Source organism: Phacochoerus africanus, chromosome 11 (genome assembly GCF_016906955.1).
Source record: "Phacochoerus africanus isolate WHEZ1 chromosome 11, ROS_Pafr_v1, whole genome shotgun sequence".
NCBI classification, from domain to species: domain Eukaryota; kingdom Metazoa; phylum Chordata; class Mammalia; order Artiodactyla; family Suidae; genus Phacochoerus; species Phacochoerus africanus.
In genome coordinates this window covers 44,212,795-44,240,226 of record NC_062554.1, presented here as the reverse complement: position 1 = coordinate 44,240,226, position 27,432 = coordinate 44,212,795, and the positions used below count along the sequence as shown (strand labels likewise).

The window sequence follows — 27,432 nt, the reverse complement described above, 5'->3', positions numbered from 1 at the left end:
ACAGGGAAAAGTAAGTCTCCACCTGGGGCCACACCACCCCCTTCCCCTTGCTCCTCACCTAGGGAGTCAGCATTATTAAAGAGCTGGTGTGCCCTTCATCGCCTAGGTATCCGGGTACTGGATGGACCCCTCACAGACAGCATGGAGGCCGTGGCGTTCAACAAGCACTATCAGATCAATGACATCTACAGCTGCAGGTGAGGCAGGGCCAGGAACAAGGTGAGAAGACAAGAGGCTGGATGCCAGGGAATTCTCCAGCCAAAGAACAGCAAGATGGGCTGGCTTGGGCCGGTCCCAGCAGGGCTCTCTGTGCTGGGTTCAGCCTGTCAGTCCACTGCCCTTATTTCTACAGACCGCTAGCCTCAGGGTTCTCAGTCTTAAGTGCCCCATGTCATCCCAGTAATCAGGTTGCCACATAAGGAATGCTCCACCCTACCTCATGTTTATTTGTTTAATAAACTCAGAAGGCTCTGGAAGAAAGTGGGCATTCTTCTCCAACCAGAGCTGGGCTAGATACCCAGCACCCAGTCCCAGAACCCCACCCAGAAATGCACCTGCAGCTTCAGGTGTTGGGTATGGCAAGAAGGGTGTGGATGATGAGGCAGAACTGAGGCTGGGCTGCCCCCACGGCATTCTTCCCCAACCAGTATCTCCTGTAAATGCATGACATCATCCACAGTGTACATTTCCTTTTAGAGAAAGAGTAGAGAACTCCTCGGCCCCGAGAGCTTACACAGATCAAATACTTCCTTCGCAGGTGCTCTGCCATCAAGCCTAGTATCATATCCCTAGGTTGGGAGAGGGTGATCCCCTGTCCCTCTCTAGCACTATGCTCGCTGGGACCTGAGAAAGGGTTTTTAGGGACCAAGTGAAAGTATTCCTAAGCTGGGGAGGTTTCCAAGGAAAAGAAGAACCTCAGCATGTACTTGTTTTCCACGTTAGGGTGAGGGCACGTCCTTCAATTGTGGGAGTCCTGAGCTGGAGCCCTTGGAAGGGGAGTAAGCACCCAGGAGGAAGGCCAGCTAAGGCTGCGGGGCCTGGGTGGGCGGCCACAGCCTGTCTCTAGCTTTTCCCTCTGGGTATCTCTCAACAGCTGGGGACCAGATGACGATGGAAAGACAGTGGATGGCCCCCATCAGCTTGGGAAGGTAACTGGGAACAGTATGGAGCCTTTGGAGACCTAGGAGCTGCTACACCTAGTCCTGCCCCACCCCATTTGTTGTGCCAGACCTATGCCTTGTAGCCCTGCCACCTCCTTTCCAGAAGAGCCCTCCCAACCTGGGGTGAGGGGTTTGGGGGACAGTCTTAGAAATGGACCAGTGCTTTGAGATTGTTTTGATTTTGTGCTTGGCTCCCCATTTCTGGCCCCACCCTTTCTGATAAGCAGAGCCCATCCATCCGACAGCTTCCTGCTCTTCTTGAGTCCATCTTTAAGCCTCCTCCATGCCCAGTGGCTCTGGGCTTTTTTTTCCTTTCTTTCTAGAAGGGGAGGAGAGGACGACGGGCATGGAAGGTAGGAGTCTTCCTGTGAGCTCCTCAACTGACCTGACATTTTGCTCCTCAGGCTGCCTTGCAACATGGGGTGATCGCTGGCCGCCAGGGCTTTGGGAGCATCTTTGTGGTGGCCAGTGGCAATGGGGGCCAGCACAACGACAACTGCAACTATGACGGCTATGCCAACTCCATCTACACGGTCACCATAGGTAGCGGCCTGCTGGTCCCGAGCGTGCATGTGTGTGTGTGTGTGTGTGTGTGACTCGGGGGTGAGGGGACTGGTATCTGGGTGTGCGTGTCACTCAGAGGTGAGGAGACTGTGTGTCTGGGTGTGCCCCCAGCTTCCCTGTGTTTATCTAAGTGTGTGTTCACGATCTTCTCTTCTCTCCAGGCTCTGCCAGTTAGGAGGGGCCAGCCCTGCTCTCAGAGGATGTCAGGACTTCTTAGAAGTCATACCCTGGGAGCACTTTCAGCCATCCTCTGAGACACCCCCTCCCCCCATCTCCACCTCCCACAACTGCTTAGGCCTCTGCTCCGGCCTCTCTCCCCATGGGTTACTTCTCTTTCTCTTTTTCTTCTTGTGGAGGATGGCGAGGTCACTTGTCTCTGGCTTGAAGGCCTCCCTTCCCCCCACTAACCTAAATTCTAAATTAAATGCCCTTCGCTTGTACTCCCCACCATAGCATTTATATCCCATTTGTATGTATTTATTTACCCGGCTTCCCCCCTGATGGTAGGCTCCCTAGATCAGGTCCGTGGCCTTTTCCCATGGCCCCCACGCCTCACACAGTGTGTGACTCAGGGTAGAAAACTAGTAAATGCTGAGGAAGATGCAAGTGTGAGTGGGTATCTGGGTGGAATGGCCCCATTGGAAGAAGAGTCTGAGCCACAATTCCCGTTGTGGCTCAGTGGGTTAAGGACCTGATGTTGCCTCTGTGAGAATAGGGGTTTCAATCCTTGGCTTCACTCAGTGGGTTAAGGATCTGGTGTTGACGCCAGCTGCAGTGTAGGTCACAGATGGAACTCGGATCTGGTGTTGCCATGGCTGTGGTGTAGGCCAGCAGCTGCAGCTCCGATTCGACCCCTGACCCGGGAACTCCCATATGCTGCAGGTATAGCCCTTTGAAGTTGCCTGTCCAGGGGAGGAGTGTGGACACTCCAAGGGACTTGGGCCACTGAGATCTTTTTTTTCTTGGGGGGCGGGGGGGGGAGCTGTGCCCGAGGCATGCAGAAGTTCCCAGGCCAAGGATCAAACCCTTGCCACAGCAATGACCTGAGTCACAGTAGTGACAACACTGGATCCTTAACCTTTTGGGCCACCAGGGAACTCCCTCTGAGATCATTTCTTAAACTCAGGACAACCTCCCAGATGATGAATCAAAGATAACTGATGTTATCAGGCCCTCATCTCAGCTCCCATTTCCCCTGCTCTGTCCCCAGGTGCTGTGGACGAGGAGGGACGGATGCCCTTTTACGCAGAGGAGTGCGCCTCCATGCTGGCGGTCACCTTCAGCGGCGGGGACAAGATGCTCCGGAGCATTGTGAGTGCCCCGGGCCCACAGGGCTCTCTCAAGCTGCACAGTCGTATTCCTTTTTGTTCCCTGCTTTCTCGTCCTGTCCCTCAGGCTCCTCTTCCCTAGCAGATCTGTGTCCCTAAGGGTAGGCCTCTAAATACATCTGTGTAATGGTTTTTATCTTTTAATTTTTACTTACAAAAATGCCTATCATTGGAGTTCCCTGGTGGCCTAGCGGCTAAAGGATCTAGCATTGTCATCCCTGTGGCTTGGGTTGCTTCTGTGGTACGGGTTCAATCCTGGCCTGAGAACTTCTGCATGCCTCAGATGTGGCCCCCAAAAATGCATATTGTTATAAGTGAAATGTTTTCCTTTGGTAGAATGTGGGCTTTGACTAATTTCTGTGGGCTTAAAAAAACAGAGTTCCCATTGTGGCTCAGCGGGTTAAGAACCTGACTAGTATCTATGAGGGTTCGATCCCTGGCCTCACTCAGTGGGTTAGGGATCTGGCATTGCCACAACCTGCGGTGTAGATCACAGATGCAACTCAGATCCTGTGTTGCTGTGGCTGTGGTGTAGGCCGGCAGCTGCAACTCCGATTCAGTCCCTAGCCTGGGAACTTCCATATGCCATGGGTGCAGCTCTTCAAAAAAAAAAAAAAAAAAAAAAAGAAAAGAAAAATAAACAAACAATCAAAAAGTCCTCATTCCATGCTATGCAGCCCTTGTGTAAATACTATGAGTTCTGATCCTGTTCTTCCAGAGTAAAGCTAGTGGTTGTCTTCACAGACTGGGCGGGAAAGGGAGTCAGAAATGTCTCAGCCCAAGAGACAGCTCTTTCCTTGGAGCTGGAATTGGAGTCATAGCAAACAAGAGGTTAGAACAAGGGAGTGGAGTTTCTCAAGCTCTGGGAACCTGTGAAAGAATTCAGGGTCCAGTGTCTCTACACTCGGCTGGCTTAGTGCCATCCCAGCTGGTTCAAGCCAGGTCTCTGGACCATCATCCTAGGACTCCCTCCCAGTCCCTACTGCCCATAATAGAGTGATATGGGGACAGGGGGCTTTCTGGAAGATTTGGGCTGGAGCCAGGTGGTGTCAGATTTCTCCATCGGCCTGGGGTTGGGAGGTCCTTCTGGGGCCACTGGGAATTAGGCTGCTTCGTCTTCCTCTGGGTCAGATTCATTTTCCAAAACTGAAATCCTGTTTTGCCACTAAATGACTTCTGGTCAACACAATGTTCCGAGGCTCTGTGCCAAGTGACTGGCGCCCCCCACCGCCAGCCTCCCCCCACCCTGGGAGAAGGACAGAGGGAGTGGACTAAAGTCGAAGGGCAGGAGGCTCTGCTCAGCAGGTGGGCATCTGGGTGCAGTGGGCAGTGCCCCCACCCCAGCCTGGGGGGTTGGGAGGAAGGGTAGGAACAACGTACGAGAAGAACTCTAGGGAAGCCACTCACAGCGGCCCCAGCCGGGCACCCAGCACAATGGTTCCTCTTGCTCTGTGGTGCCTGCCTTTTCTCCTTCTGACTCAACTCCACTTCTCCCTGCACCCCCCGCCCCCCCCCCCACTTTCCATCTAAAGCTATAATTTCTCCAGAAATGAAAGGAGTTTGGAGTTTGTTTAACCCAGCTCCCATCTTAGGAATGTCTTCGCCTTGGAAACCAGCTCAATGACCAGCTCGGTGGAGCTGCCTTCCTGAGGGCGGGCAAGGTACATCCCCAACCCCCCACTGCCACCTGCCTGCCCGGAGCGCGGCCCTGCCCTTTCCTGTGGCTGCCCTGGGGCTCCTGCCGCCACCAGCAAGTTCACGAGCCTCACATCTACACACCAGACTGTCCCTGTGAGACTGTTCCCTTAACAGGAAAAAATCAATCTGCTCCCTGGCACAGACCAGGCTTCCCATCCTCACTGAGACTCCCCCTTGGAGGTTTTTTTCCTCCTTCTGCAAGTGTGCAGTGTCTGAGGGAAAATGACATCCCTTGGCAGCTGTTCTAACAGCTGGAAGGCAAGCAGTGAGTACAATGGAGAAAGGGCAGCTCTTGGCAGAAGCACGCAGCCTTGTCTCTGGCCCAGGAGGGAAGTGTGGAAGAAAAAGATTTTCTGGTCTTAGCATCAGTACTGGTTACTAGATCTGGGGGACCACAGGGAGGAGAAGATTTAGGCAGCGCCCCCCGGGGCTAAACCCTCTGTGGCTCCAGGGTTGATTAGAGCCTGGAAAGAACTGGATGCTAGACAGACAGCATGTCTCCCTGAGGCAGCCCCTCCCCCGCCCCCACTCACCTCCCACCTCCGAGTCACTGGTAAAGAAGGGAGACTTCGGAAAGCACCCCAAGGCACCAGGCCCAGAGCAGGGAGGCAGCTTGGCCTGTCCATCAGCCCAGGCCAGGGTAGGTAGGCAGTGTAGATGCCACGCCCATGTCGAGCCCACGGGTGGGCAAGGAGACAGCTTTCTCTCCCTCCAAACACACTCCCTTTGTTCACACTGATGTCACTCCAGCCCCTGTCGCTGAGCTGCCAAGTTGGATTTCCTTGACTGGTGCCGTCACTGTTGTCCCAGCTCCAGCTGGGGCCCAGGAGCTCCCTGGCCACTTCCTCTGTCTCAAAGGGCTGCGGAGGTTGGGAGTGGGGGTGGGTGGAGGATTTGGGAAGGGGTCGTCCGCGAAGCTGGGGTCAGGAGACCGGCCTCTGCCCAGGAGGCCTCTGCCTTCTCCTCCTGCTTTCCCCCCACAACCAGACCCTCAGAGTAACTCCAGTTTTCCTCTGCTCTCCAAAGATTGTCTTGTGAGGCCCAGAAGCCTGAGGAGCCTCCTGCGTCCTGACCTCCTAGTGGGCCGCCCTCTGGTCAGGATTCAGCTCTCACACGGGAAGGGCACCGTGCGGGCTCACTCTGAGCCCCACGCCCTCCCTCCACAGCCTGTCCTCTCCCTCCCACTTCCAGGTGACCACAGACTGGGACCTTCAGAAGGGCACGGGCTGCACTGAGGGCCACACGGGGACCTCAGCCGCGGCCCCCCTGGCGGCTGGCATGATAGCCCTGATGCTGCAGGTGCGGCCCTGCCTCACGTGGCGTGACGTCCAGCACATCATCGTCTTCACAGCCACCCAGGTGAGACCCTCGCAAGTGGACAGATGGCCTGGCCCAGCCTACCTCAGAGTTTTGGTTCACGGATCAGCAGGTGTCCGGGGCTTCAGATTCTAGATGTCCTAAATGTTAGGAACCACATCCCTTCCAGAACTGCGTGTGTAGGGAACAGGGGTGAGGGCCCATCCAGACCACAGACCTAAACTCACTTCTACCCGTTCTGCGGCTGCCATTTTACCTGCAAAGGAGAGCTCTGGCCCGGCTCCCTGCCTCTGGAGCCCATGGCTCCTGGCTCCCTCCCTAGAAGGAGGCCGTTGGGCTGGTGACATCACATCACAGGGCTTGGACCTTTGGTCCCAGCTTCCCTCAGAGACTCCATGCCTAGAAGCCTTGGAGGGAGAATCTGGACTGGACCAGCCAGCAGGGCAAGCAGGGAACCTAAAACCCAAGCAACTAACCCAGACCTCTGTCCTCTCAGTATGAGGATCGCCACGCGGACTGGATCACCAACGAGGCCGGCTTCAGCCACAGCCACCAACACGGATTCGGGCTGCTCAATGCCTGGAGACTAGTCAATGCAGCCAAGGTGAGCGCGTGTCCTGCATGCCGTGACCGAGGCGGGGGCCGAATGCCAAAGACATTGCCTGGCATATCGTAGAAGCTTAATACATGTTTATTCATCTGAGACCCATTTCACAAAGGAAGCAGGCTCAACATGAAAAGTTTCTAAACCGTGGCTGGAGAGTAAATGGGACCAGAGAATCCTTGGAACCCTCAGGGTGCTGTGCTTCTCATCTGTCACCCTGGATATGGCATTTCCTGCAGCTCCTTGATTTGGTGCTGTAGGGGGCAGGCCAGGGTATCTCCAGGGCCTCGGGAGTGAACGAGGAAGGTGATGAGAAGAGGAGAAATAAAGAGGGCTGGGCCCTAAAGGTCAAGGAGATGAGAGTGTGCATGTGGGGTCCGCCTTGTTTGTTCACGTGCCATCCCCCCTTCCTTTAATAGATCTGGACGTCTGTCCCATACTTAGCTTCCTACGTCAGCCCCGTGTTGAAAGAGGACAAGGCTATCCCGCTGTCCGCCCGCCCCCTGGAGGTCCTGTGGAATGGTAAGTAGTCAGCAGAAAGGGGGTTAATCTCAGGCCTGAGGTTTGGGGCGGGGTGATGGAGAAATTAAACTCTTCCTCCCTGCCTGCCGGATCCTACCCCTTCCTTCAGGGGCTGAGCTCCAGCCAAACCTGGTGAGTTTTCTTTGACCATTTTAGGACATGTTGCTGCTTCTGAGTTGGCTGGCCCCCTGGCTGCTTAAACAAGACCTTTCTCCTGAGTTACGGGTGGTGGAAAAGAGCCCCGAGCAACCGATTAGGAAGGCCCGTGGGAGGGCTGGGCCTCGGGAGATGAGCATTCGCCTTCCATGCTTGGAGCAACTGGCCAGACCATTCTCTTCAGCCCAGTGGCCTTTGGTTGGAGCAAAGGAGTTGGGAATTTCTTCCTTTGATCCTCAGGCTTGTCTACTAATGCAGTGAGGGTCAGCTGAGGGCTGTTAGGGGTGGGTCAGGGGGTCCACAGAGGGCCCCCAAACTGTGCTGGCCCTCCATCACACCCAGGTCCACCAGGACCATGGGAAGGGTTGAGGGCACCTGTGGTCAGTCAGAGACATGGCCTTATGTTGAGCACAGAGGCTGAAGCCCTCCCCTGAGGAGGCAGCCGGATTGCGGTGCTAGTGCTGGAGGATCCTCTGTCTGCAGGTGTCTCAGAGTTCCCACTGCAGAGGCTTCCCTACCGCCAGTTCCCTGGGGAGTTTTTTCCTTTAGGGAATTTTGACAAGCAGAGTTACTCGCTATGTTTTGTGAAGACTGAAGCATATCATGCTTTATACCCAAATGGAACTTCATCATCGCTTTTCCCGTCCCCCTAGGAAGTGATCGAAACAGAACAGTGGCAAGAGGAGAAATGGCCAAAGATGGGAGCTGGGAAGTGGTGGTGGTGGGGGGGGCATCGGGGCAGCTCCCCTTGGGCGGAGGTTCACTGGGAGGAGTTCCGCTGTGTCTGCCCCAAACTGCGTCTAGCACTTGCCCAGTTTCCCTCTACGTGGAAGGAAATCCATGGGCCCAGTTCATTGCATTTTCCGTAAAAGGAATGCTATCTTGGAAAGGGCGTAAAGCATCAGCCAAGGCAGAGAAGTGCAGGAACATTCCCAGGAATGCAGTTCAGTAGGAGCCCTGGGGCTTTGCCCTCGCATGTCTTGGGGACAGTACGCCTTTTAACTTTGACCTCCCATCCAGGGCTGCTTCCTCTCATTTAAGTAACAGAGTAACCCACCGTGACAACCATCAAATGAAGGGGTCGACTTAGGAGAGCTTTAGGGTCCTTTCCAGCTTCCCACTAACACAGGGATATTCCCCTGGGACATCTGACAAACTTGCCTTGTTATAGAAGCACCTGACAACTGCTTCTTTGCCACTAAGAAGCAAGAGAAAGAAGGACCAATTGTCCTGAGCAGAGGAGAGTGGGGGGCGGGATGGTGGGGAGAGAAGGCTGCAGAGAAGGGAGGTAAAGACTCAGGGAGTTTTGCTAACGGAGCCCGTGGTTGGTTTGGAGGCCGGCAGACAGGACCACTGATTTCCAAGGTCAGCACATGCGTCTTGGCTTGCCCTCACCTCTTTTTCCCACCAAGACTTGGGCGAGTCAGTGTCCAAGGACTGGAAAGTGAACTTTTTTATAAACAGGTAAAGGAAGCTGAACATCCTGAGATGGAAGAAGAGGTGGCATGCCACTAAGACTCTAGAGCAGTGGTGTCCAAGAGAGCTTTCTGTGCTGATGGAAATGTGCTCTATCTGTGCTGCGCAATTCACGTGGAGTCTGTTGAAGACTTAAAATATGGCTAGTGCGGCTGAGGAACTAAATGTTTATGTAACTGTAATTGAATCTCAATGGCCACATGTGGCTGGTGGCCACCTTCTTGGGCAGGGCAGCCCTAGAGCAAGATAGCTTGTCACCTCTCTCCGTTGGCAGGAGGATATGGGGGAGAGGGGGTGGGGGCCCCTCGGTTCCTCCAGCTCTGACTCTGGGTCTGAAATCTCTACCAGAGGGTAGGCAGGAGGGCGGGCTTTGGGAGGAATATCTAAAACACACACAAGGGCGCCTGCGTGTTTATTTATAGAAGATCCTAGGAGTTCCCTGGTGGCTCAATGGCTTAAGGAGCCAGCATTGTCACTGCTGTGGCTTGGGTCACTGCGGTGGCAAGGGTTAAATCCCTGGTCTGGAAACTTCCTCATGCCAAAACATATATACAGAAGATCCTAAAGACCACTTGCAATTACCCTTTCATTCTTGTTTGCAGCCCAAGTGCTGGCTCTCCCTCTCTGGTGCTTGAGTCCTGTTCCTTCACGTCTCGAATCTGCCTGTCCAGCCCAGTCTTCCCCTCCCCACTCATTCTTCCGTCTGCCTTCAAGCACCCTCAACACCCCTGTCAGAAAACAAAATTTTGGGTCCCCGCCACCCTCCAACCCGTAACCTTTTCACATGAACTGACCAAAGCAATGACTCCCCTTCATCACACCCCCTTCTCTATCTGAAGACTTTGTCGCTCACAGCGCCCCTCTGCTGGTCAGATCCCAGGGCCAGCTCACTGTTCAGCCTTTCTGTTCTCCAACCTTTGAGGAGGCCTGCGCGGCAGCTCCCTTCTCCTCTGGCTGCCGTGACCTCCCTTGCTCCACGGCCCTCTTCTGGCTCCTCTGCCCCAGGAACTAGGGCTTTTTGTTCGCTCTTCTCACTACTTCCAAACTTGAGTGCCTCCTCAGACCCGGTCCATGTCCTTGACCCTCCCTCTAGGTTTTCTTCCTCCACAGCACAGTGGGGTTAATGGCTTCAGCTGCCGCCTCTCCATAGGGGTTTGCTTGGCCACACCCCTTATTCAGATCCCTAAACAGGGATTGTTGTAGCTTCCAAAAGATGGTGGGCAAATAGCTCCCTGGGATATGCTGATTGGGGAGGGGGGAGGGGGCATGCGGCAGGGCAGGGGAGACTTGAAAAGGACCCCGACTTAGCAAAGGCAGAACAATAATATGATCATCGTCAACTCTGATGAGTGCTTTTTATGTGCCAAGCATTGGTCTTAGTATTAACTCATTTAATATCATCACTCATTTAATTCGAGTAACATAACTCTTGTCTTCTCTCAGGCAGTAGTCCCTGAACACAATAGTTCTTACATTCTCACATCCAAGTTCCTGCACACACCAATAAGAACATGCATGTAGTGTGCCAGTCTGCACACATGCTGACACAGACACGCACTCGTGGGTTTCTTTTTGGATTCCATGGTGTTCTGTCATGCTCTGTCACATGTCACTTACTCTCCTTTAGCCCCTTATGTGCCATGTTAATGCTTTCCTCCAACTAGGCCAGGAATATTTTCCTCCATCTATTTCTAAATCGCTCTGTGCTGCTGGGTAGTCCATGAATACGCTGCATTTAAAATGTACAATATTTTAGATTTCATTATCCCCTCTCAAAAGCCAGCTTGCTTTCCAAGTTTCTCTCATTTCTCTCGGTGCCATTATCATTCTCCAGGGCTCCAAACTCGAAATTGGGAGTTTTCCATCCTTCTGTATTCCTTGCTTCTCCCCAGCTCTTCCTCTAGCCTTTCCTCTGCAACTTAGCCTTTCATTTATTTCTCTGAAATGTCTCTTTCTGTTTATTTTTTTGGCCACATCCGCGGCATGCAGAAGTCCCCAGGCTCAGGGATTGAACCCACACCACAGAAGCAACCTGAACCACTGCAGTGACAACACCAGATCTTTAATACACTGAGCCGCATGGGAACTGCCATTTCTCTGAAATGTCTCTTGGTTGATTGACTCATTCATTCTACAATATATGAGACCGACCCCATCCTGCACACTCTACTAAGTTCTAGGGATTCAGAGATGATAAGACACGATTCCTGCCCTCGAAGAGCTCCCAGTCTGGCAGGGAAGACAGTCCCGCCTGCAGGTGGAGTGCAGTGTCCAGACACTGCAGTGGAGATGGTGCAGATGCCTGCTGCCACCAGGGAGGACGCAGGAGGTTTTCAGAGCACTGTGACTGACCTGAGTCCCACCAGAGGAGGAGCAGAAAGGGACATCCAGGCAGCAGGGGCAACTCCAGCGGAGTCCATGGTATCTTCAGGGAGCACAGGTCATGTGGTGTGGCTGGAGCGTGGCTCATGAGGGGCAGAGGAGGACCTGAAACTCAGGTGGCCGGGCCACATGGAACCATGTGTGCCAGGGTAAGGCGTTTGGCCTTTATCTTGAAGTCTATGGGGAGCCTTCAAGATAAATTATCACCAGCTGAGGTTAGCAGTCGGGAGAAGGAGAGCAGTCAGATTCCCAAGGCTTTATCTTTAAGAGATAACATGCAGAATCTTCACTACCGAAAGGATGTGATGCCCAGGGATTCTGTCAAGAGAATCTAGGAAGGGGAAGAAGTGGAGATCACTGGTGAAACAAGACTGGACTTGTACTGATAATTATTGAAGTGAGATGTTGAAAAAATCTGTTCTATTTTCATATATGTCTGAAATGTTGTGTAGTAAAAATTTACATGTATAAATGTATATATAAATGTATTCGCTTGATGGAGTTCCCGTCGTGGCTCAGTGGAAATGAATCTGATTAGTATCCATGAGGACACAGGTTCGATCCCTGGCCTTGCTCCGTGGATTAAGGATCCGGCGTTGCCGTGAGCCATGATGTAGGTCGCAAACACGGCTCAGATCTGGTGTTGCTGTGGCTGTGGCGTAGGCCCCTAGCCTGGGAAACTCCATATGCCGCCGCCAGTCAATATATATATTTGTCTTTGAGTAACTGATGAGATGGCGATGTCATCATGATGAGACCCCATGATCGCATCGTGAGGACGTCACATGAGACCCCAGGAGGAACTGCAGATCTGGGCAAGGGCTATGGAGTATTTAGAACTGAGGAAGAGAACTTTGGGTCTACAGTGTTTCTGGCTTCTGTGCAACATCTAAAGGTTGTATTCAGAAAGCAGTTGAATAAACAAGTTTGAAGGTCTACTGGAGGTAATGGTTTGGGAATTACTGGCATAAAAATGGAAGAAAAAGGTCTGGGAAAGAAGAAGATCACTAGGGTTGGGGGAGACAAGGATAAAAGAGGATATAGGACACAGCCTAACAGTAAAGGGATGGACAGAAAGAAGGAGCCTCGGTAGGAACCTGAAAAGAGATACTTGGAAGGTTGGAAGAGGAGGAGGGTGGTGTCCCAGGAATCTAGGGCAGTTCTGATGGGTGAGGGCAAGCAGACAAGGACTGAGGGTGTCTTTGGTTATCAAGCAGGTTGTTGGTGACCGTAAGAGGAATACTTTGTTTCAACACATTCATGAGGACAAAAGCTAGATTGCAGTGGACTGAACAATTCATGGGAGTGGGAGAAGATTTCTGGTTAAAGATGGCAAGTTGGGAGTTCCTGCTCTGGTTCAGTGGCTTAAGAATCTGACTGCAGCAGCTCAGGTGACTGCAGAGGCACAGGTTTGAACCCGGGCCCGGTACTGTGGGTTAAAGGATCCAGCATTGCCACAGCTATAGCATAGGTCACAGCTGGGACTCAGATTCAGTCCGTGGCTCAGGAACTTCCATATGCCATGGGTGCGGCCATAAAGTTTAAAAAAAAAAAAAAAAAAAAGACAAATTGAACAAACATGTGCTTTTATCTCTGCTTTCTCCCAAACCCTCACCAAAATAAGAATAAAGGAGCAAAAGTGGTATAAGCACAAGGACAAAGAGAATGTGAGAGGGGATCACAGCCAAGGAGAGATTGCAACACATTTTTGGAAGATGGAAAATGAATGAAGAAATGAGCAGGGCTAAGAAAATTGCAAACCAAATACCTGCAGGGGTGATTCTAAGCAACAAGCCCAATCATGCCACAGAACCCCAAAAGGCTCAGGACTTAGAGGCCCCATGCACTCCAGAAGACAGAGACGAGGTAGGAGAGTAAAACTAAGGGTCAATTAAGGCCAATTGGGAGTTCCCATTGTGGCTCAGTGGTAATGAACCCAACTAGTATCCATTAGGATTTGGGTTCAATCCTTGGCCTCGCTCAATGGGTTAAGGATCTGGCATGGCTGTAAGCTGCAGTATAGATCGCAGATGCAGCTCGGATCCCACATTGCTGTGGCTATAGCATAGGCTGGCAGCTGCAGCTCCAATTCAACCCCTAGCCTGGGAACTTCCATATGCCACACATGTGGCCCGAAAAAGCAAAAAAACAGTTAAAGTCAATTAGGGTAAATGCCCAGGTGTCTTTGCCCATCCTTAGCAGAGCTGAGAGGCCTCTCCCTAATCCCAGCAGGAGTTGGGAAGCGTATCCTCCAAAGCCTGGGGCCCCAGGTACAGCAGAAAATGGGAGACAGAGCATACCTTAAACTGATAGACCTTGAACCATCATGGGGACATTTTACAGATGAGGGAACGAATCTAATTCTCGTGGCTAGTAAATGGCAGAGCTGGGATTTGAACCCAGCCTGGGTGGCCCCAGAGCCCAGGCTCTTAACACTAGTAGGTGGAAGTAAAGAGCTGAGAAAGGGTCTGTTTGCTTTTCCTTTGTAGTAGGAAAGAAGATCCAGCCAAGGAGACACATAATTGGGCTGAGCCAGAGTTGGCCTTTTGCCGGATAGTTACTGTGAAAAGAAAAGAAAGCTAAGGGAGCTTGAGAACGGGAATAAGAGAATGTTGGAGAGATGGCTGTGGGATCTTGGGCAGCTAGGAGAGGGGGGCCTGATGCGTCTTTTGGGGCGCAAGAAAGTGAAGGAGTCCGGAGGGCAGTGGAGGAAATGCAGGGACAGGAGGTTGCTTTCTGAGAAGGTGGGACATTGGCTTGGACAAGCTGACAGAATTAAGGAAAATTCACACCTGCACAAAGACCTGTGCAGAGAGGTCTAGTAAACCACTCAGCGCGAAGCAGTCCCAGGTAATGACAAGGCCCAGGGGCTGGCCGTGGAAATGTGTGCTGACAAGGGATGGAGAAAAGTCTGTGGAGCTGAGAAGGCAAAGGAGCGTAAAGTGGCGGCGCCGGATGCATGGTCCCCTCGAACACTGATGGCGAAGTGGGTGATAGGCAGTGGCCCTGCTCCCTGAGGTGAGCACAGTGACAGGGTGCTGAGCTCGGAGCCAGTATGCACAGGAAGAGCAGGCAGTGGTGTCCCAGGAAGCCCTGAGCCCTCCCTCCCTCTTTCTTTTTGGATCGGTTATCCCCACACCCTCTCACCCCTAGAACAGGGCAGTAGCGTTTCGGCTGGCCTTCCTGTCGCCTCTCTTCCTTTGCTGATTCAGCCTTCCCACCGCTGTCAAGAGTAACCTTCCTTTAGCACTTTTTTTTAGCTCCGTTCTCAATTTGTAATCTATAATAGTTTTCAGTTGCTTGTTTAAAATAAAATGTGTAGGGGAGTTCCCATCGTGGCACAGTGGAAACGAATCCGACTAGGAACCATGAGGTTTCGGGTTCGATCCCTGGCCTCGCACAGTGGGTTAAGGATCTGGCACTGCCGTGAGCTGTGGTGTAGGTCACAGATGCGGCTCGGATCCCGAGTTGCTGTGGCTGTGGTGTAGGCCGGCAGCTGTAGCTCTGATTAGATCCCTAGCCTGGGAACCTCCATATGCTGCTGGTACAGCCCTAAAAAAACAAAATAAAATAAAATGTCTAGGAGTTCCCTGGTGGCCTAGTAGTTAAGGATTTGGAATTGTCACTGCTGTGGCTCTGGTTACTGCTGTGGTAAGGGTTCAGTCCTTGGCCTGGGAATTTATGTGTCCTGTGGGCACTGGCTAAATAAATAAATAAAAATAATAAAATTTTAAAGATTAAATAAGATATTTAAAGCCTTCTCATCCTAGATTCCCTGCCCACACTTTCAGCTCCTCTCTGAGCTGCTTCATCTGTAAAAGGGAGGTGTTGCTTTCTGCTTTGCTCTTGTCATGAATTAATAGATGAAAAGTCACTTTAGAAAGAATCATTTCTCATTGCAGCCTAATTTCTTAATATTCCTCAACTGAGCCTTGTAATTAATTCAACAGTTTGGAGGGGTGACTGACTTTTTTTTTGTTTTTTTTTGTTTTTTTTTTGGCTTTTTGGTGCTGAACCCATGGCATATGGAAGTTCCCAGGCTGGGGGTTGAATCAGAGCTTCAGCTACCGGCCTACACTACAGCCACAGCAACACAGGATCCAAGCCACATCTGCGACCTACACCACAGCTCAAGACAACGCTGGATCCTTAACCCACTGAGTGTGGCCAGGCATCGAACCCACATCCTTATGGATACTAGTTGGGTTCGTTAACCACTGAGCCACAACAGAACTCCCTTAACTTTTTACTTTGAAAATAAATATAGATTCACAGGAAGTTGCAAAGAAATATTCTGGGAAGTCCTGTGCACCCTTTTCCTGATGTTCATATCTTAATTCCAGAGCAATATCAAAGCCAATAAAATGACATTGGTATAATCCATAGAGCCCATTCAGATTTCCCCAGCTAGACATGCACTCTTATTGTGTATGTGTGTGTCTGGGCAGTTTTACCACCTGTAGCCTTGTGTAACCACCACCACAACAAAGATCCAGAGCCATATCATCCCAAGACTCCCTGTGTCACCCCATTGTGGCCACACCCATCCCTTCACCCCTGGCAGCCGCACATCTGTTCTCTATCCTACAGTTATGTTATTCGTGAATATTATATAAATGCAATCATGAACTATGTATCCTCTTTAATACTGGCTTTTTTCATTCAGCATAATTTCCTTGAAGTTTATTTGTTTCAGTGGTTCTTTTAAAAATTGCGTATTGGGAGTTCCCGTCGTGGCGCAGTGGTTAACGAATCTGACTAGGAACCATGAGGTTGCGGGTTCGGTCCCTGCCCTTGCTCAGTGGGTTAATGATCCGGCGTTGCCGTGAGCTGTGGTGTAGGTTGCAGACGCGGTTCGGATCACGCGCTGCTGTGGCTCTGGCGTAGGTCTGTGGCTACAGCTCCGATTCAACCCCTAGCCTGGGAACCTCCAAATGCCGCGGGAGCGGCCCAAGAAATAGCAACAACAACAGCAACAACAAAAAATTGCGTATTGGAGTTCCCATCGTGGCTCAGCAGAAACAAATCTGACTAGTATCCATGAGGACTCAGGTTCGATCCCTGGGTCAGTGGGTTAAGGATCTGGTGTTACCCTGAGCTGTGGTGTAGGTTGCAGACCTGGCTCGGATCTGGTGTTGCTGTGGCTGTGATGTAGCCCGGCAGCTACAGCTCTGATTGGGCCCCTAGCCTGGCAACCTCCATATGCCACGGGTGTGGCCCTGAAAAGACAAAAAAAATTGTGTATTTCCCTTACTGTGAAACTTATTCATTTCCACTTCTGCCTTTCCACATGCCGTTTCCCTTCCTAGAATGCCCTCTACCAACACGCTCTGCCAGTCTGTGTTCATTTCCTTCCTCAGAGTGTATCTCACGGCTGTGTGCCTGAACCCATCTGACTCATCTCTGTTCAGGCATCAGTTATGTAGACCTCATACCGTGTCATTCTCCACTTGCAGATAGAAGGCAGAGACCATGTCCAACTTATCTTTCTATTCCCAGCATCTAGAACAGTGCCTGAAATGTAGGAGGTACTTGGTAAATTATTTTTTTGGGTGAATGAATGATGGAAATTGCTCCATTTGGTTCTTATATTGTGTGTCCTGGGTACGTGTTGTCTTCCCAACTGGACTGTAAACCAGATTGCAAACTTGAAAGCAGCAACTGCATTCCACTTGCTAGGGTGCACCAGGTTCAGTTAGGGTTGCCGTAGCTATTTGTATGTGTCTTCAGTGAGTGGGTGCTTTTGTGTATGTTTGGGGTGAAGCGAGGGCGTAAGTGTTTCTGGGGCTGGTTTCCCCAGCCACCCAGCCTGACTTCCCACAGTCAGCAGGACAGACCTGGAGATGTCGGGGCTGAAGACCCTGGAGCACGTGGCCGTGACAGTCTCCATCACTCACCCGAGACGCGGCAGCTTGGAAGTGAAGCTCTTCTGCCCCAGTGGCATGATGTCCCTCATCGGCGCCCCCCGCAGTATGGACTCGTACGTACCTGTGCCATCACCTGGCCTCTTTGCGACAAGGGCCTTTTCCAGGAAAAGATACAGGGGATGTGGACCCTGCCTTTATTATGTGTTTTGTGGAAGTGCTTACAGAGTGCTTGGCGCTGCACTTTCCATACATTTTCTCTAATCCTTGGAAGAACCAGGTAGAGGAGACTTTGTAACCTCCTTTTACAAATGAGGAAACAAGTCACAGAGCTGATAAGTGCCTGAGAAGGTCACCGTTAGCCTAGATCTGTGGGACTCCCAAGCCTGTGTTCTCTCCATGTTTGCTTTTTCCACTGCCCCACGCTGACACAAGTACCTCATCCCCTGAGATCCCAGGGGCAAGGGACGGTGCCTGAGGGCACCCTCCACTGGCTGAGGCTCAGACAGCTGCTGCTAGAGTAGGAACATGCTCCTGGGCCAAGGGGTCAGTTCCCTGCCCCAAACCACGTTCTTGCCCACAGGGACCCCAACGGCTTCAACGATTGGACCTTTTCCACCGTGCGGTGCTGGGGGGAAAGAGCAAGAGGGACCTACAGACTCGTCATCCGGGATGTGGGTAAGCCTGCCTGCCCCCCCCCTCCCCCTTTGGGGCCCTGCCTTTCATGATTGTCATCTGATCCCTCTGGATCTCAGATCCCTGTAGAAATTGTGGAGTAACTAGGGTTGCCATCAGACCAAGCAGTATGCCCCATCCAAAAAAACGGGCCTTGATACCTAACGTTGTTTTTATACTGCCTCTCATATTCCTCGGAGAAGTGACTGATCCATTTTTCCTCAGGATAGCAACAAAATTTCCTTGTTGAAACCACATTTCAAGTTCTTTCACATATAACCATCCTCCGGCCAGCCCTGGTAGGCAGGTAAGGGCAGGACTGATTTTCACCATTTTTTTTTTTTTTTTAAACTGAGGCCCACCGAGCTTTGAAGTGACTGGTGTGAGGTCACACAGTATTTCAATGCGGAGACTGGAAACCGCACCCAAGCCTCGCAGCTCCCCGCCAAGTTAGATATTCATCAAGCCTGTCTTTAACTTAGCAGAAGGACCTTTTTCCCCCCCCCAAGTAAAATCCCAGCTGAAACCTCAAAATATGAAAGAGGCAAAACGTTTCTGCTTTGGAGTCCACCTTCCACCCGCCCCCACTCCATCCCCAAGGGGCACGTCGGCGGAACCCCAGGCTCTGTGGGACCCAGACAACTACTGTGGCCGCTGAATCCCTTTGCGGGGTGGGGCAGCAGGGCCTGTGCGGATTGCGAGGCCGGCAGCGGGCCATGGCTCACAGGCTGCCCCCCTTGCGGCTCTAGGAGATGAGAAGTCCCAGGCCGGCATCCTCCGGCAGTGGCAGCTGACCCTATATGGCTCTGTGTGGAGTCCAGTAGACATCAGGGACAGACAAAGGTAGGTGGAGATGCACATGTCCGAGGGAAGGGGACTCCTGGGGTGGGAAAAGGCTGCTTAGGGAGCACCACCTCCCTGGGAGCCCTTTTCGCAGTGGGACTTCCCTCCGTCCGGCTCCTAGTTGAGTAGGGCGTCCTTGTCTCTTTGCTTCTCTGCAGGCTACTAGAAAGTGCCATGAGTGGGAAATACCTGCATGATGGCTTCACGCTGCCCTGCCCCCCTGGGCTGAAAATCCCTGAGGAAGATGGTTACACCATCACGCCGAACACCCTCAAGGTACGAGGGCTCAATCTGCAGGCGGGCAGGGACGTCTTGGGGGACATCGTCCTAGATGGGAGGCTCAAGGCGCTTGAGGAACAGGGGGTTGGGAAGTCCTGGCTCCCCACTCTACTAGCTAACTCTCCAGGGCATTCCTTTTGTTTTGTCCTGTTTTGTTTTAATTTTTTGGCACAGCATGTGGAGGTTCCCAGGCTAGCAGTCAAATCGGAGCTACAGCTGCCGGCCTCTGCCACAGCCACAGCCACGTGGGATCCGAGCCACATCTGTGACCTACACCACAGCTCACAGCAACGCTGGATCCTTAACCCACTGAACAAGGCCGGGGATTGAACCTGCATCCTCCTGGATGCTAGTCAGATTCATTTCTGCTGAGTCACAATGGGAGCTCCTGTCCTGTATTTTGGGGGGGTTTGTTGTTTTTGTTTTTTTTTTTTTTGCTTTTGTTTTGGCCGTGCATGCATCTGCTCATTGTGGGATCTCAGTTCTCAGTCCAGGGATTGAACCCGAGCCATAGCAAAGTGCCTAATCCTAATCACTAGACCACCAGGGAACTCCCTTGAGGGCATTCCTTGGGGTGGGAGGACAAGGCAGGGGGGCTTGGGGTGGGAGAGGCAGCCCTAGAAGGAGGGAGCCTTTCTGTGCTCAGTGCTCTGGGCCGAGGAAGGCTGTAGGCTTTGGGAAGCCATCCCTACTTAGATGTTTGACTTTCCCCCAGACCCTGGTGCTGATAGGCTGTTTCACTGTCTTCTGGACCATTTACTACATGCTGGAGGTATACCTGAGCCAGAGGAATGTGGCCTCTCACCCAGTGTGTAGGAGTGGACCCTGCCACTGGCCCCAGCAAAGCCGAAAAGCCAAGGAGGAGGGGACAGAACTAGAAGCAGTGCCCCTTTGCAGCAGCCAGGATCCAGGTGGAGTGGGGACGGAGAGTCAGGGCCCTTCCGCCCCCTCCAGGCTCCGCGCCCCAGACCTGCTGGATCAAGGGGACTGGAGCCTGTCCCAGAACAGAGGTGCCCTGGACTGCCCTCAGCGCCTCCCCCCAGACCTGCTACAGGGGAAGGGCGAGCAGATTTGCTGACCCAGGGCCTGACAGCTTACATGGGAGAGGCTCCTCCTTCCTAGGACTTCCTTCCGACGCCCCAGGAGAAGGCAGCAGAGGCTTACGGCGGGGACCAGAGGCCTAAAGAGTCCCCCCAGCTAAAGACTATGCTCAGGGAGGCCCAGGGCCTTCCGAAGTTTAAGCCGCAGAGGAGTAGTGCCTGAGAACAGTCTGGCAACAGCCCTGAAACCTTCCAACAACTGAACAGGAGCTTTTGGTGAGGCCTTGGACCCGGGATTGGTGCCGCCACCGGGCAGTCCTCCATCCTCGTTTCTTCAGGGCAAGCCAGCAGTGTGGGTCACAGGGACCCTCACCCGTGCATGACCAGAAGAGCGTCTCAGCTGAAACATCACTGGAGCCGCTTGCGAAGAGGCCTTAGGGATGGAGGCCGGGAAGAGTCCCGGACATGCCTGTCCGTTCTGTGGCCTGGGGGCCAGAAACAGCAGCCCCTTCCTCTCTCCCTCTCACCTTCCAGCCTAAGCCTTGGACCTCTGACATGTTGGTACGGCAATCAGCCCTCAGTTCAGCACACTTGCCCTGAAAGCAGCTGCCTCCATAAGCCCTGATCAGAAGCCAACCTCGAACACACCCCAACTCCTCTACCATCACCCCTCACCCTTCATCCTGAAGGATCGGTACGATGCCCCCGCAAGGCTGGGAACAGGCATGGCCCGCAGGCCTGGGCTGCTTCACTGGGGGAGTCTGGGGCAGGACTGGGGCAGGTGGAACAGGTATCAGTTCAGTCAGTGCCCCTCCAGCCCTGCGACACCCCGTCTTCCTCTGCAAAGTGCTCAGGGAAATGGCCTTGCCCAGCGGAAGTTCTGCCACCTGCCTGACCGACAGGCTGCGACTCTTCCTCCCATTCCGGCCTCCTCTCCTCTTCTGAGCTAGCTGGCTGATTGATTTTTTTTTTTTTTTTAATGCTTAAGATTTGGTTTTCTCTTTTCACAGTGACATTTTGTTGAATCTTTTCTGCGCAGCTTTTCCAAAATAAAAACCTTCCACACAATTCTGGCCCCTCTTTCCCTTCCGTCACCACAGTTCCCTCCCTGCTTCCACCCCCTGGAATCCCAGGAGGCGAGGGTCTTTCAGAGAACGGCAGCCAGGTACCGTGTAAACCCGAGCTGCCTGCCTGTGCCTCGCTCATCTTCCTGCAGCTGGAACAGAAGCGACTAGGGCAAATGAGACTCTGCCAGCCAGGCCTGAGAAAAGATTGATGTATTTTTTTTTTTTTCATTTTGAATTTCAACCCCCAAACTATTCCAGCAAAAAATGGGGGGAGGTTGGGCTGGGTCTCCTTCAACGGGCATCTGCTGCCAAGGAGGATGGTGGACTTGCCCACACCCAGGCCACCGCCAGCCCATGTCTCCCCGGCTCAGCCCGGGATGAGGAGACAGTAGAGCCATTGGAGGAACTGGGAGGTGGGCTGGGGGAGCAGTGCTTTGGGGTTGGAAGTTGGGCTGAGGGGTGCGGGCGAGCTGCCCAAGTGCAGTCACCTTTGCTCAGTGATGGAGCCTCGAAGCTTGGCCAGGGCTGAAGGAGCCACACGGGTGAGGGTGAGGCGGGCGAGGCGGAATGGCTGCAGCCAGCGAGCTGGGCAAGGGCGGGGGCAGGGTTGCCCCATCGCCTCTAACTGATGATCTGCCGAGGTCGTCCGTAGCCTGTCATGCCAGCCTGGGAGGCCCCTCTGTTGCTGCCCATCTGCAGGCCAATGACATGCTTTCCCTCCTGCAGTTGGCTCTCTGTGAATTCCCTCTTATGCTCCTGGGCTTTCCTGGAAGAGGAGGAACCAGGACAAAGATTTACCAGGACTGCGCATTTTCTACCTGGGTTTTTTTTTTTTTTTTTTTGGCTTCTCTCAGGCCATGGATCAAACCCATGCCACAGCAGCGACCCAAGCCAATGGAGTGACAATGCCAGGTCTTAACCCCCTGAGCCACAAGGGAACTCCTCCCCACTTGTCTTTTGTTTCCTGTTACTTCCTAGCCTAATCCCATTCCCTCAAGGTTTCACTGCTCTTGTTTCCTTAACCTAGCTGGCCCCACAGCCCAGGCCAGAGAGATTGCCTGAGACAAGAATATGGAAAGGAGTCAAGAAGTATTTAGGACCCATTTCCTGCCATCCTACACCTTCACTTCATACCTTCCTGGCTGTCTGCTTCCCCAAATCATTGCACCAGTGGGGTGGCCCAGGCTGCTGCCCATCTCCCAGCTCCTGCAGAGACCCAAGCTCAGGGTACAGGGAACCCCTGGCAGCCACGTACTTCATAAACCAGTTGGGATCGCCACGGTAGTGTCCATCATTCTTGGTCACGGCCAAGCTGCCCAGAGCCATCAGGGTCCTCTGCACCGCGGCCAGGTCTTTGCCTGTGAGAAGAAAGGAGGGAGGGGGGCCGACCTTCAGGACTGTCTAAACAAGACTCCAAGCCAGGGCCTGCCCCCCCCCCTCAGAAAAATGACCAAAGGGCAAAGTGGAAGGAGGCACAGTGGATCCTGTGGTACAACCTCACAGTGGGGGCTTCTCCTGGTGCGTCCCCCTCATGTTACGCAAGCCTGTCACTATGGCGGGTTGGAGCATCCCTAGCCCCTGCCTCAACCCCTGTCCTCCACCGGCCTCCTCCACCCCACTTCGCTCCTTACCTTCGAAGAGGTCAACAGTCTGGAACATGTCAGTCTTGGTGACGCCATAGTCCTCAGCGGCCTTTAAGAACTGAGCCACCTGCTCCATTTGCTTGAAGACCATGGAGGGTGGGTTCTCGGGCACCTTCACGGGTTTGGAGCCATCAGGATACAGGCTGTTGACCAGCTTGCTCAAAATCTGCCAGACAGAGGAGGAAGCTTGGCCCTCAGATTGGAGGAGGCCCGGCCCCACGACTCCGGCAAGATGGCACGGCCCCAGCCCCTCTGCCCCGGGTGCCACTTACCACGCCGTTCTTCAGCCAGACCTGGAAGCCCAGGCGCCCACGGTCCGGGCGCCCCACGTCGGAGCCACACTGCACTATGATCCACTCCACCAGCCGTTCCTCCAGCTCCTCGTCGTACTTCTTCTCAATTTTGGATTGCACTTCTCGGCTCATGCCATAGGAAGGACCCTTGTTGGCCATGTTGGTGGGAAGCTAAAGCAGCACAGGCCAGTGGAGGGAGAGGGTCAGGGAACAGCTCTGCTGTCATTGGTGCCAGGGGGCGGGGGCGCTAACTGGTTATCTAGCTCCCCTTGCTTCCTGATTGCATTTCCTCGGCACTCCTCACCTGGGCTGGGCTCATCCCCTCAGCCCAGGGAGGCTCTCTGAACTCAGAGAGCAGATCTTTGGTGGTCTACAGCAGGAGTTAGTAAGCTTTTTGGGTAAATAACCTGACAGTTATTTTCCTGACAGTCTTATTTTAGGCTTTGCAGGTCTAAGGTCTCTGCCATTGTAGCATCAAATCAACCTTAGGTAGTAGGTACCCAGACAAATGAGCATGACTAGGTTCCAATACAACTCTAGTTATGGAGATAACAGGCTGTATTTAGCCCATGGTTTGACAGCCCCATCTAGCACATTCTTTCTTTGCCAAGATTGGCCACAGAGGCACTGGAGGGCCTTCCCGCAGAGGCCATGTTGCCCCACAAAGTAAAGCCAGCAGATATCTTTGTCCAGCTAGGGTGAGGTGGCCTGATAGCTCTGCCTCAAGTTCTAGAGGAACCACCAACTCTTCTTCCTCCCCCCACCCTCAACCCCCTACACTTTATCCTCTTGCCCAGAATCAAGAACACCAAAACTCTAGCTCGCTGCCAACTCTGCCTCCGGCCTGCAGCTAAAAAGGCTAAAGCTTACCCACCCAAGGGCTGGAAAGCCAGCAAAGCCCAAGAGCTTTTGGCTCAGAAGCTGCATTTCCCCAGGGGAGCCAGATGAGAGAGGGCCTGGGAGTTGGTGTACCCATTGACTCGCCCTCGTGCCCTCAGGCGCTCACTGCTGTAGTAGCTTGAGCAATCAGGAAGCCAGAGTTCTCCAGGGACGCGGGCCAAGAAACTGCCAGCCAGGGCATGGAAGCCCGCCCTCTCCAGACTGGCAGCAGTTGCCGCCCTGGGGCCTAGGGCTGGCCCTGGTCAGGAGCGCCCTACTAACAACAAGAGGCCCCTGGGCAGCCTGGGTGTGCCTGGTCAACGCGACCTGGCCTCAGGTGTCACCCCGGGGTGGCCCAGAGTTTATCAGAAGAGCCCTCCGAAAGAGGAAACACATGAGGCCAAACCATGCCCTGGCCTCAGAGAGGTCAGAGGTTGGGAGGGAGCTGAGGATGGAGGGAGTCCACACACACCCCCCGCCCCCCAGCACTGAGCCCCTCTCCCCACCCACCCGGGTGGGAGACAGGGAACGTCACCACTTCACAGGGTCCCAGCTCAGCTGCCAAGCCCCCACCCTTCTTCCCCAGTCTGCGCAGTGAGGATAAAGTCATCTGCCTCCGAGGGCGGGGAATATCCCATGAGGCACTGTCTGTGCCTCCCCCACACACTGTCCCTCAGCAGGGCTCCTCAAAATGTCAGCTTCTGCCCCCCAGAGCTGGCCCCTGAGCACGCGCTCAAAAACAGTGTGCTCTTCCCGCTCCAGCCTCCGCCCCTTTTCAAAATCATTCCCTGAAGGGACACCAAAGTTCTAGAGAGAGAACAAGAGACAGGCTCCTCTCAATTCCAGCCAACAGGCAACTCACTGCTCCCTGAGAGTGTTTCCTTATTTGTAAAGTGAGGGCTGGGCCACCTCTGAGGACGTGCTTCTCAGGGCCTCACCACCCCTCCCTTGGCCAGGGGTGCCCAGGACTCCAAGGCCCGGTCGCTCCTGCCCCCACTCCACCGAGTGTCTCATCCTGCTTCCCAAGCACCCCCGGGTAAAGAACTGGTCAAAACGCATAAGCAGCTGGGACCAGGAGGTTCCAGCCTGGCCTGGTCCTGGCCTCCCACGCTCCGCTCCGCCTGTCTCAGCCTTCCCTTCGCGCGGCAGGCATCCCTGGGGTCCAGCATCCCTGGGGTCCGGGCACCCCCACAGCCCTCCACTACGCCTTCCTGGCAGTTTCGCCTTGTATTCCCCCGCCCCCCGGCCCCCTGCCCCCCTCCCAGGCCTCATGTGAGGAACTGGGTGTAAGCAGAGGGTGTTCCCCACTCCCGCTTTCAGTCTGGGGAGATTCAGGACAGTCAGAGTGTCAAGCCTCACAGTGCTGAGTCCGCAAAAGCTGCAGCCCCTAGATCCAGAGATGACATTGGGATTTTGCTCAGAACAAGGGAGGGGGGTGAAAGGCACCCCACCCCCACCCCCAGTCTCCTCCCTCCTGGTGGAGAGTCTGAAAGTGGACTTCCAAGAAGTCCTTCAAAGTCTTCTGACCAAGACCTCCCCAGTCCCACCCTAGAGCTGCTGGGGGCGCAGGGGATGGCGGCGGGTACCCACCCAGGGGCCTTTCTAGGCAAAGGTTCTGGGACAGGATGGACAGGGCAGCCTGAGGCTCTGCTTTGACCCTCCCACCCCGTGGGCCCCATTAGCCTCCCCTCTCCTGAGAGAAAACAAGTCCAGCTGAAAAGGGGCAGGGGCACCTCCTCTCAGCAGGAACCCAGAAAAACAGACAGAACCAGGGGTGTCTGCAGGACCGCTGTGCCCCTCTTCAGAATAAAACACAGCAAATAGGATGAGCACATGTGGATCTGAGGTGCTCATCTAAATTCCAGGGACAGAGTTCCCCCCTGGCACAGTGGGATCTGCAGTGTCTTGGGAGCTCCAGGACAAAGGTTTGATCCCCCACCCGGCACAGTGGGTTAAGAATCTGGCTTCAGTTGCAACTGTGGCTCAGATCTGATCCCTGGCCCAAAAACTCCATATGCCATGGGGTAGCCAAAAAAAAAAAAAAAAAGTAAATTCTAGGGACGGGACAGAGGAGACCAGACCTACTCACTGCTACTCTTTGAATAGCAACCACCAAGGGGGACCAGCCAGACCCCTTGGGAAGGCCCGGCCCCAGCCCGTCTGCACCACCAAGGCAGCGGCCACCCCCACTCCTCTGCGTGGGGCGTGACCTCCCCCTCAGAACATAGAAGGAGCTATGTACCTGACAAGGCAGCTCTCTCACTGTCCCTGCACCTGCCACCCCAGCCTGTTCCAGGATACAAGGATTCTGATGTCCTTGCTACTGCCTCAGTTGTTACCCAGCAGCTCTCCTATGCTGCTGGGGACCCACCAGTGGGACACTGCTCTCCAGCATCAGCATGTCCCACCTACCCACCTCCTCCTAGATGGACAGCAGACAACAAGCCTTGGGCCCAAATCACCACCACCTGAGCCTATCACACCCCCTGTGGGTGTGACTGTGGCTAAAAATGGGAAGCCTTCCTCACACCGGTGCCCAGGTTTCCACTATCAATCCCTCTGCACCAGCCAAGTCTCCCTGGGTATTTCAATACACCTAAGCCTGACCAGTCTGAAGGATACAAGGCTCTAGCAACCCCATCCCACCCATCAAACCAGGACCACCTCCCCAGGTGGAGGGATGCACGGTGACTCAGAGGGTGGGCTTCTCCAGCCAGGGAGCCTGAGAGCCCTCCAGCAATAACACCCACTGCCGCTGCCAAGCCCACCCCCCACACAGCCCCCGCCCAACTCCCCTCCTGCCCTAGGACAAATGCACTTACAGGGGTTCCTCGAGGCTCGAAGGAAGGAGTGAGCTCTGTCTGGACTTGGACAGACAGGATGGGGCGCTGGCTGGGTGAGGGGTTTAAAGGGCTGCCGCCCCGGTGATGTCAGCCTCCCCCGCCGGCTCACCCCAACCCCCCTCCTTGCCAGAGGAAACCGGCTCCTTCTCCACCCTCGACCCCCCCAGTGACTCCACACAGGCTCCATATTTGGGGAAAGACACCAAGTTGGAGCAGTCTACCGGGGGCCGCCGAGACATTCTCCGCGTGCTTTGGAGATGGAGCGGGCGGGGGCGGGGCCGCGCTGCCGGCGGGGAACCGCCGGGAAAAGCCTTTTATGGACTGGAGGACCGCGAAGGTTTTCCCTGCTGTCTGGACTCAGGGCTGCTCCTTCAACACTGTTCCCTGCCTCCGAGTTTGGGAGGAGGGGGAAGTTCAAGAGGGGCTGTCCAGAGTAAGAGGAAAGAGGCTAGACTCGAGGCGGGGGTGGGGGGGGGGGACGAACCAGGCACCCTCTCCTCCAGGGGCTTTCGTCTCTAGTGGGAGATGGGAACTCACCTTTCCTCAAGACCGGCTACCTGCCAGGCACTTTGCGAATGCGCTCATTTTATGCTCACAGCTGAATCCTGGCAGCGTGATCATTACCCCATTTTAACAAACGGGGAAACAAGGCTTGGAGTGCATCGTACCTAAGGCCTTGTGGTGAGTGGTGAGGGGCAGAACACAGGCATCCCTGCCGACCCCCACCCGATGGGGGCTGGAGAGGCCGTCGGACCCATCCTTCCCGGCCACCTGCTCAGGCTGAGGATGGGGTGGGTCT

General features: G+C 53.9%; 2 protein-coding genes across 3 annotated transcripts in view; one reads left to right on the top strand and one right to left on the bottom strand.

Annotated features, from left to right (window-relative positions):
• PCSK7 (proprotein convertase subtilisin/kexin type 7) overlaps positions 1–20,976 on the top strand; it is a 28,755-nt gene extending 7,779 nt beyond the window's left edge. The window contains exons 6-18 of one of the 2 annotated variants that reach the window (XM_047751892.1): positions 107–197; positions 1,094–1,148; positions 1,565–1,703; positions 2,935–3,035; positions 4,645–4,713; positions 5,942–6,109; positions 6,564–6,671; positions 7,091–7,193; positions 17,031–17,187; positions 17,655–17,749; positions 18,496–18,589; positions 18,748–18,865; positions 19,584–20,976. In XM_047751892.1, the coding sequence (XP_047607848.1) occupies positions 107–197; positions 1,094–1,148; positions 1,565–1,703; positions 2,935–3,035; positions 4,645–4,713; positions 5,942–6,109; positions 6,564–6,671; positions 7,091–7,193; positions 17,031–17,187; positions 17,655–17,749; positions 18,496–18,589; positions 18,748–18,865; positions 19,584–19,946 (1,661 nt within the window). In that variant the 3' untranslated portion in view covers positions 19,947–20,976. The remainder of the gene's footprint in view (positions 1–106; positions 198–1,093; positions 1,149–1,564; positions 1,704–2,934; positions 3,036–4,644; positions 4,714–5,941; positions 6,110–6,563; positions 6,672–7,090; positions 7,194–17,030; positions 17,188–17,654; positions 17,750–18,495; positions 18,590–18,747; positions 18,866–19,583) is intronic. The other variant, XM_047751893.1, reaches the window with a different exon arrangement.
• A 194-nt stretch (positions 20,977–21,170) lies between these two features.
• On the bottom strand, positions 21,171–26,751 carry TAGLN (transgelin). Its single transcript, XM_047751901.1, has 5 exons — positions 26,613–26,751; positions 22,891–23,082; positions 22,607–22,784; positions 22,231–22,333; positions 21,171–21,741 (listed from the first exon to the last, which is right to left on the bottom strand). Exons 2-5 carry the CDS (start codon positions 23,068–23,070, stop codon positions 21,597–21,599), a joined length of 606 nt encoding a protein of 201 aa, XP_047607857.1. The 5' UTR covers positions 23,071–23,082; positions 26,613–26,751; the 3' UTR covers positions 21,171–21,596.
• Positions 26,752–27,432: the final 681 nt, after the last annotated feature.

Bases quoted from the DNA above. Each gene is read 5' to 3' on its own strand.
- TAGLN (XM_047751901.1), bottom strand. From the start codon at position 23,070: ATGGCCAACAAGGGTCCTTCCTATGGCATGAGCCGAGAAGTGCAATCC. The intron at 22,334-22,606 runs GTAAGGAGCGAA...TTCTTCTCACAG, and splicing joins GACTGTTGACCTCTTCGAAG to GCAAAGACCTGGCCGCGGTG. The intron at 21,742-22,230 runs GTACGTGGCTGC...CTCCTCTTCCAG, and splicing joins GATCCCAACTGGTTTATGAA to GAAAGCCCAGGAGCATAAGA.